At 37.5% G+C, this 9,912-nt stretch overlaps 1 protein-coding gene across 1 annotated transcript; it reads right to left on the bottom strand.

The window, feature by feature from the left end:
- Nucleotides 1-3,638: 3,638 nt before the first annotated feature.
- LOC141595438 (uncharacterized) lies at nucleotides 3,639-5,852 on the bottom strand. The gene is made up of 3 exons (XM_074415405.1): nucleotides 5,843-5,852; nucleotides 5,461-5,754; nucleotides 3,639-4,687 (listed from the first exon to the last, which is right to left on the bottom strand). Exons 1-3 carry the CDS (start codon nucleotides 5,850-5,852, stop codon nucleotides 3,639-3,641), a joined length of 1,353 nt encoding a protein of 450 aa, XP_074271506.1.
- Between the last annotated feature and the right edge of the window lie 4,060 nt (nucleotides 5,853-9,912).

Below are 9,912 nucleotides of genomic sequence, written 5' to 3'. Positions count from 1 at the left end.
TTATCCAGTTTACACCAACCCTCCAGTCACATCTCACATTCTCCACAACGTTTATCAGCTCATGTCATTACTCTCTCTTACTCTTAGTTCCCCAATTATTCCCTCATCATTCTACAAATTCTAACTCGACCATATGCTAACCAAAACATCTGAGTTATGCTCAAAAGGTGGATAATGTGAGTGAATGATTGGAAAGCCTCAGGCTTAGTCTCTGGTGGATAACGTGGACAATTTATGTTAAGATATGACATGTTGACAGTTGCGAGATTATAAAGTTGCTTTGTTATTATGAAGTATTTTATACTACTCAACCTCGTGGTTGACAGTGTATTCGTGGACACCTGTGATGAACCGTAACTGGGAGCAAACTTGGCAGGTACTTGAGACTAGATGGCTAAAAACTTGGAAGGCGTGTGAGGACATGGACAAGACGACTTAGCTTTACCTCACTATTTAGTTTCTTATCATTATTAGTTGTCATTTAATTCCACCCGCTGCAAGATTGTATTGTATTTATTTAAAAAAGAAAAAAAAATATATGAATATGACATTTGAGTTTAATTTATGTAAATTTCCTTGGTTTGCTAAACTCTTTTATTCACTACCTCGGACATTCCGAGATGGTATCAGTCTCACTTATCTAGGAAGGCCTAATTAAGGCTCTTAGATAAATGAGGGTGTTACAAAGTGGTATCAGAGCGAACGATCCTCAGGCCTAAACCAATGAACAATAATGAACATAGGTGATTGTGTCTAATAAAATGAACTCGATAGAAACTGTTAGGAGCCCCATCTTAGGCTTGGGATGAGTAGGGCCCCTAACTCCAAACCATTGGCCTTTTCAGTTTCGAACCGGGAACCCTGAGAGAATATTTGAGAGTGTGGGCTAGTTATAATGAGGTATATTATATTTTAGAGGATATTTGATATGGAGTTACTAATATTGCTGCAGGGAGAGATTACGGTAAGTATTGTGAATGATTATTGGCTTGGCCATAAGATGGGCATTGATATTGTTTATTGGATGAAATGAGGATTTGATAAGGAATAAATGATGAATTTTTTTGATCATGAGCATGAAAGTAATTGTGAATTGATATTGATTATGTGGTTGGATGTTGTGTGATAGTAGTATCATGCTTAGTGATATGCGGCTATGTGATTCCCGAAACCATGCTATTTACAATATTATGAAATGATTAAACTTTTGACAGGGATGCTTTAGAGTAGATGCTAGTCGTGTGTGAAGTATGATGATCAAGTTGTGTTAATACAAGTATAGGAGGGTGTTAATGAGGGCTTATGGCCTAGTAAAAAGGAACCTAGAGCTGAACCTTATTTTGTCAGATTTGTACCTCTATTTGATCTAGCTGCCATTTAATCTCGCTTTATCATCTATGGTCGAAAATTAATGAGTGATAACCCAGTGAGTTAGATTTCCAATTTCGTTGGTCTCATGTTTAAAAGTTTTACTGTTTAGGAGAAGTAAATATTTTAATGGTCAGTGATCAGAATGTTCCTGTACAATTAAGTTTTCGACAAACAATTTTGTCAAATTTCTCATTTAATTTGTATTTAAAATTTTTTCCTAATTCCAACTCAAATATTTAAAAGATTCATATGTGTTTTCAAATTCATAAGCCACGCTGCAAGATAATATTTCAACATTTAATAGTGATTTTTGCAAGTTGACCCAAGTTTTTGACAAATTGTTGATCAGTGTTTGTTTGGACCAACTGGATTGTAAAAATCTTTATAAAATGGTTGTTCGAAATTTGAATTCGATTCTTTTTCTCATGTTTTGAAAGAACCTTATATTTTATGGAAAGTATAAAACCCAAAATGAAATTTAATGGTTATTTAATGGTGATTTTTGAAAGTTACAGCTTGATTTTGATTTCTGAAAACGCGAGTTTTACTAAAGTTCAATATACATACTTTATCAATTCTTAACCTATTAAAGTTGAGGGATATGAGTAATTATATAGGGACTAAAGGAGGGGTAAGATAGGATACAGTTGACTACACCTTATTTTGATGGTAGGTATAGAATGTTTAAAAATATTAGGCCATCTTTCCTCGGGTAGAAGCTTATGTTATCTTGTTTTACTTTTATATAACCATGCCTCAAAAGAGATCTACACCTACACCTCTACCATATCTCAAGAGGAGATTGACCATTTGATATCTATGAATGAGACTTTGACTGCGGCAATAAAGGCTAAAGGTCAGTTCGGGATCCAGCAAAGATGAGTGCTAATATCGCAAGGCACAACCCAACAAAGTATGACCAGTTAGGTGAACCATATTTACTTAGAGATTGGTACTGAGAGTTTGACAATATTTTTGAGTCGCTAAATTGTTCTGCGGAGTTTGAAGTAGATCAAACTGCTTACTATTTGAGGGGAAAACCGGGTTTGTGGTGGAACCATAGCAAGGAAGTTTTGAGGGAAGCTTGGAAGGAGAATGATGAATCTTTTCTCACTTGGAAAGGTTTCAAGGAGACTATGAGGTCTGTATTTGTACCAGAACGTAGAAATTGAGTGAAGAATTGGGTTTTTCGAGCACTTAGGGTTTGTGTTTTAATTTGGCATTTTTTTTGGTTTTGTTGGTATAAGAGGGAGAGTGGTGAGTGTTCAGCGTTTGTTTTTATAAAACATACTTAGCCGCTATCTTTCCCAGCGGCTTTTCCCCTTTCTTATTTTCTAATCGTTAAAATTTTTGCGATTAATGGTGTTAAAATTATGTAAAACTGTCAACTTTTCTAGCGGCTTTACTCATTTAACCTATCAACATACACAAATCTCTCAATCCAGTAGCTACCCTAAATTTTATATTACTACAACTGATGAAACCGCCAGCTTCCCTAGCGGCTTTACCCCTTCCCCAGTTTGTTAAACTTCATTAGTTGTTGGGAATTTGGAAGATCAAAATTGGGTAAAGCCGCCATGTTTGTTAGCGGCTTTGTAGAAAAACTGGAAAGAAATAAAAAGTGATGACGTGGACCCATTGGGCCAAAATAGTTTCAAACCGACCCCAAATTCCTAATTAGTTCGCTAATTAACCCCACTAAACAAAAAAAATCGCGATTGGGGGTGATGAAAAGGAATGGTAGGGGGGAAGGAAAATGCAAAAATGGTAAAACAAACAACAACAAAAGGAAATAAGAGATATGATTCCCTTTCCCTTTCCTTAGACCCCAACCAAACGCCCCCTAAGTGAAGTCCCTAGGTTTCTTAGCGGTTTCGTATAAAAACTGGAAAAAAAATAAAAAGTGATGATGTGGACCCATAGGGGAAAAATAGTTTGAATCGGAGACTAATTCCCCAATTAATTTGCTAATTAACTCCAATTAACTAAAAAAATTCTCACTAAGAATCGAATTAGATCCATCGTCACCATATTATGGCTAATTCGATGGTACTCTTTTTGTAATTCGAAATAGAGTACTCTTTATTAAGTTTAATTGTGCAACTCATTAGTAGTTGTTGTTTGCGGAAACAGAGGATTTGGGAATAAACCACCCTTTTTTTGCTAAAATGTAAGCTTCTCATTAATAATCGCAAATTACATCACATCTTTTTAATACAACTTCATAACTTTGAGTGCATGTGTTAATTTAATTGCACCTTGGACAATCAGTTCACATCCTTTTGAGAGATACAAACTGGTTTACAATGAAATAAACGACTTCTAATGACCTCTTGAAGATGTTTAGCAACTATGTTTGGTCTAGAAATACACTGATGTAGCCTTGATTTATTCCTCTGCATCCAAATAAAGTACCAGCAAGTAAGAACAATAGTAGTGGAGATGCTCTTCCTTAGCTTACTCCATCTTCTTCGTGCATGAGTTATGATGCTACCTTCTTTACTAATATCAGTACCTAACCATTCCCCTACTATATGTAATAATTCTTGTCTGAACTGACACTTTACAAACAGATGGTGTGTTTCGGTATGCATCTGACAGATGCAACAAAGATCATCTTTACTGACACCATATTGTACCAGCCTATCCTTCAACTTGAAAGCCTGATCAGCTATAGTCCAGGCAATGAAGTTATGCTTTGGAATAACTATAGGACACCGGATTTTCCTATACCAATCCACTCGATCCCTCTTCAGTCTTAACCATTGATAACATCCTTTCACTGTATACACTCCAGAATTATGACTCCACTGACCCTCAACAAAACCCTCAATCATATTATCCCTTACACCACAAATTTTCCTCCAATACCAATAACAATCAGAGGATGGGTTATATTCAAGCCAATTAGAGCCTTTTAAATACACAAGATTCACCCATTGAACCCATAACCTATCTGGTTGCACATCAATCCACCACACCAATTTGCCTACCATTGTTATATTCCACACATGACTTTGTTTTAAACCTAAACCACCTTCCTGTTTTTGCACACACACCTTCTGCCATCCAACAGAGGGAACTTTACCATACTCAGAGCTACCCTCCCACAAAAAATTCCTGCAAATATTATCAACTCTCTGAAGCACACCTTTAGGGAGGACAAACATAGGAGCCCAATAATTGTGCATAGTAGACAGAACTGAAGAAACTAGAACTAATCTTCCAGCATAAGACAAATTCTTTGCTCCCAAACTTCTGATCCTATCCACAATCTTATTATTTAATATTACACAATCGTTTTTCTTTAGTCTACCTGCTATAATGGGCACCCCTAGGTATTTAAAAGACAACTTGCCTTCTATAAACCCAGATATGAACAAAATATCTTTCTTGAGATGTGGACGACTCCATTTAAATAAGCACAAGATTTATGAGCATTTATTCTAAGTCCAAATGCTTCATAAAAAGAAGAATAAGCCCTTAATAAAAGCATTATAGAGTGTGCATTCCCCTTACATAATAACAATAAATCATCAGCAAATATTAAGTGTGTCAACTTGAGTATTTGCAAAGAGAATGATACAGAAAAGGAAATTTGTCTATAGTACACTTTAATATTCTACTCAGATACTCTATGCTCAGTGTGAATAACAATGGTGACATAGGATCCCCCTGACTAAGACCCCTCTTCCCATGGAAAAAACCAAATGTTTCACCATTCAAGGAGATAGAAAAGGTAGCACTTGTCACACATTTCATCACCAACTCTCTGAATTGATTAGGGAAATTAAAAGCAATCAGAAGTTCTTTTAAGAATCCCAGCTCACTGAGTCATAAGCTTTCATCAAATCAATCTTAAACATACACCTTGGAGAGCAAGCTTGTCTATTGTACAACCTGACAAGATCTTGGCACACCAAGATGTTTTCAATAATGCGCCTACCTTTAATGAAACCACCCTGGTTCATACTAATAACTTCTGGTAACACCTCAGCCAACCTATTTCAAATAACTTAGATATACACTTGTATAAGACATTACAACAAGCAATAGGCATAAACTGAGTAACATGGATGGGCCTCTTACACTTTGGTATAAGTGTAAGAATAGTGGCATTCAATTGTCTAAGAAGTTTACCACTTCTGAACACATCTTTAATAGCATTACATACCTCATCACCAATAATGCTCCAAGAATCTTTATAGAAAGCACTAGAGTAGCCATCTGGCCCAGGAGACTTATGCTCAGGAATGGAGAAAATGGCTGCCTTAATTTCAGCATCAGTGATAGGTTTGAGAAGCAAAGCCCAATGAGCATCAGTACAAATAGCTTCCTTTTTTATGATTTTGGCATTCCCCTTAGCAGTAGGCACAGTTTCACCTAACGAAGATTTATAATAAACCACCCTTAATTGTGCTAAGACGGTTTATTTTTGTGAGATAAGCTAGTTCGTGAGCTTGCCTTCTACCAACTTTCATTATGTCCGTCGTCCGAGTAAGTCTTTATGTAGTATGTACTTCTAATGTGTGCAGTTGTGAAATGTATGAAAATGGTGGCCTGGACTTATATAGCAGTTTCAGTTACCCGACTATTCCAAGATTTTTGCTCGAAAACAACCCATCGCAGCCGGGATCTTTCAGTAGTGTGGAAAACCTCAGCTATTCCGTTAATGTCCCTATGACGCGTTTGTCAACTAACCTGTGTCCTTTATTTATGAAAGAATAATATCTTTGATATTATTCAGATATTGTATAATATGCTTAATATATAAACTTTGTATTTTAGTAACATCTATATTCGGTTGCTTTGTTAGTAGGGATTGCTTTATGGTAGTCAAAGATTACGATCTTATGTATGGTAGTATATGTGTATGATGTATCTTCTCTTTACGAAATAGGAAATTCTTCACCATCATTTCTACGTTATTCAGTTTTTCACATGGTATCGTGAGCTAAAAACGATCCAAACATAATTACAAATTCTTCAAAACGAAAATTCAAAAATCGACCGATCTCACCATGTCGGGAGATGACGGCAAACTCATAGGAAAATTGGGTAGTCCAAAGACTATTCCGATGAAATCACCTCTTTACCTCACCCTTCCGATAATCCAAATTTAAATGTTACGCAAATCATTTTTGATGGCAATAATTACGATATGTGGGTAGATGCCGTTAAAAACGAACTGATGCAAAAAAATAAATTTCTAATGGGTTTTGATTCAAAGCTCTATGGTAATATACGATCCAACCTATCAATGGAGCACCCGATCACCACATTAATTGGAGCTTATGCCCTAATTTTAAGGGAGGAAAGACATGCTTATTTGACCATAGTCAAGGAGGAACATGATGAAGCGGCAATTGTAACACCCTAAGATATTGAGAGAGAAGTTGTCCCATATCGGAAAATTGAGTGGCTTATGATATATTTATAAGGGTTTCCACTCATTACTTAGTAACAAGGCCTTGTGCATTGAGCTTAAGTGAGGACAAATAATGGACCCAAAGGTACACATCTTATCTTTTTGGATTTGTGTTACGACGGTGGCGGTTCGGGTTGCTATAAATGGTATCAGAGCAACCCTACGACCGTGTAGTGATCATGATGTCAAGAGTACTCGAGTCACGCACCTAGCAGGGAAGGATTCTGGGCTTGGCTGCGGCCAGCCTCCGGGCACAACGGGGACGTATGTTATTTAAGTGGGGGAGTTTGTAATACCCCAAGATATTGAGAGGGAAGTTGTCCCACATTGGGAAATCGAGTTGCTTATGAGATATTTATAAGGGCTTCCACCCACCACTTAGTAACAAGGCCTTGTGCTTTTGGGCTTAAGTGAGGACAAACAATTGGCCCAAAGGTAGACATCCCATCTTATTGAGATTGTGTTACGATGGTGGCGGGTCAGGTTATTATGACAATGACTACCAAAGTGTACGGAGGAGGAAAAGGAAGAGGTGCTAACATAAAGTCCGAAATTGATGAAGCAGAGAAGCCACCCCAGTGCACCTATTGTTGGAAATATTACCACAAAGAAGAAGAATGCTATGACAAGCATGGATATGAGAAAGTTAAAGCACGTGAGGGGGGGCGAGGTCGCCGAGGAGGAAATACAGGTCTTGGAACCAGCGGCCATGGAAGAGGCAGAGGCCATGATCATTATCAGGCCAATGCCGTGGGAAACACTACAGGGGCAAAGGAAGGAGAATCATCGAGACAGAACTTACTTTTTATGAATGACAAGATCGAAAGGATAAGGAGTTTGCTAATGGCTAGTCCCGATGGTAATGGAAAATTTCAAGGTATGAAATTAAATATTAATGTTGAATGGTTGATAAATAGTGGAGCTTCTCATCACATGACGGGAAAACGAGAATATTTGACGAACACATGGACTAATGACCCTTCAATCGTGAGCTTGATTGATGGGAGATGAGTTGAGGCTTGTGTTCATGGAGAAGTCAGATTAAGCACAAATTTTGTGCTGCGAGATGTTTTATTTGTGCCATCGCTTATTCGTGATCTAATTTCCGTTCAACAATTGATACATGAAAATAACTGTGTAATAACTTTTCATCCTGACTTTTGTGAAATGCAGGACCAGACTACGAGGATGGAGATTGGACAGGGTGAGCATCGACAAGGGGTTTATTATTACAAGCCAAATAGGCCGGAATTGGAAGCAGGAGTCACGGTTTCCAAGGAGAGTCGATTATGGCACAAAAGATTTGGACATCCTTTCAAAGTTATTTTTTCTCGTTTTTCTGATTTGGTCTAATGCAATTTAAATTGCACTTCAGATGTGGTTTGTGATTCTTGTTGTAGAGCAAAACAATCCTCTACCCTTTTAAGCCCAATAATAAAAGGTGTGATAAATTATTTGGTGTGATTCATTGTGATGTTTGGGGCAGTACTGGGTGACTAGTTTGACAAGCCCACACTATTTTTTCACTATATTTGATGATCATAGTCGGGGAGTGTGGGTGTATCTTATGAAAGAAAAAAGTGAGCAGGTGATTTGATGAACTTTTTTTGTAAAATGGTCAAAACACAAATTGACACATGTGTTGAGATAATTCAAAGCAATAATGGAACGAAATTGTTGTCCGGGTCTATGCAACATTATTATACAGAAAATGGAATTTTATTTCAAACTAGCAATGTAGATACGCCACAACAAAATGGTCGGGTTGAGAGGAAACATCGTCATGTTCTTAAAAAGGCACGGGCATTGCGTTTTCAAGCTGGACTACCAATCCAATTTTGGGGAGAATGTATATTAAGCGCTGCGTACTTAATAAACCGCACACCTATGCCTTTGCTAGATTGAAAAATGCCGTATGAAATATTATACCGTAGGAAGCCCAACCTCGATAATTTAAAAGTCTTAGGATGTCTATTTTATGCACATAATAAAGAGAAAACGAGAGACAAATTTGGGGAACGGGGCAAGCAATGTATTTTTATTGGTTACCCTCATCGCAAAAAGGGGTGGAAAGTGTTCGATTTAAAAGAAAAACGAGTATTTGTGTCACGTGATATAATATTCTACGAAAATGTTTGTCCTTATTTGGTCACGAGTGGTGATTCCATTTCACAACATGGGGATAATGGGCAAGGGATACACAATCGTGGACATACTGATTTCGATCATAGCACACATGATGAACAACCCCATGTTGTGAGGGGGAGTGTTGCACCAGAGGAATCACACAAGACTGTACTAGATGACGAGGAGGTTCATGTGACAAATGGTTCAATTGATAATTCACCACGCAATGATGACCATGAGGTGATTGAAGGTAATTTGGAGGATGAAGGGAGATTACGAGAGGAAGAAAGAAATGAAATACCAGGTGAGGAAAGGCTTAGCCGTGGAGCGCGAGAAAAATTCACACCCGTATGGAAGAAGGATTATTATTGTAAATCGATAAGAATAATCAACCCCAACATCGATGCTCACAACACTTAAGCAAAGTCCCGACGATCAGGTACGCGTTATCCATTAGTTAACTATGTTATTACAGATTGTTTTTCAAAATCTCACAGGACATTCTTAGATGTAATTGATGAAAATCGTGAGCCAAATTATTACCATGAGGCTGCGAAAAATCAAAGATGGCGAGAGGCGATGAATAAAGAGATCGACGCATTGGAAAAGAATGGAACTTGGAAAATTGTTACATTACCTGAAGGAAAGAAAGCTATTGGATGTAAATGGATTTACAAGATTAAATATCAAGCTGTTGGAGCCATAAAACGTTACTAGGCAAGGCTTGTGCCACAAGGGTTCACACAAGTGGAAGGAATAGACTTCCACGAAACATATGCACTGGTGTCAAAAATGACTAGTGTATGTTGGTAGTTACGATCATTAAGGGTTGGTTCATTGAAAAATTAGACGTGAATAACGCCTTTTTACATGGAGACCTTAATGAGGAGGTGTACATGAAGATTCCGCAAGGGTTCGAAAGGAAAGGAGATAATAAAGTGTGTAAATTGTTGAAATCAATCTATGGATTGAAGCAAGCTTCGCGG

This window comes from Silene latifolia, chromosome 8 (genome assembly GCF_048544455.1).
Source record: "Silene latifolia isolate original U9 population chromosome 8, ASM4854445v1, whole genome shotgun sequence".
Classification (NCBI taxonomy): Eukaryota; Viridiplantae; Streptophyta; class Magnoliopsida; order Caryophyllales; family Caryophyllaceae; genus Silene; species Silene latifolia.
Note: the sequence above shows the minus strand (reverse complement) of the source record. Positions and strands in the feature narration are given on the sequence as shown.

Excerpts from the sequence above, each read along its gene's own strand:
- LOC141595438 (XM_074415405.1), bottom strand. Across the intron at positions 4,688-5,460 it reads TCTTACACTTATACCAAAGT|GTAGACTAAAGAAAAACGAT; the intron begins GTAAGAGGCCCA and ends CCATTATAGCAG.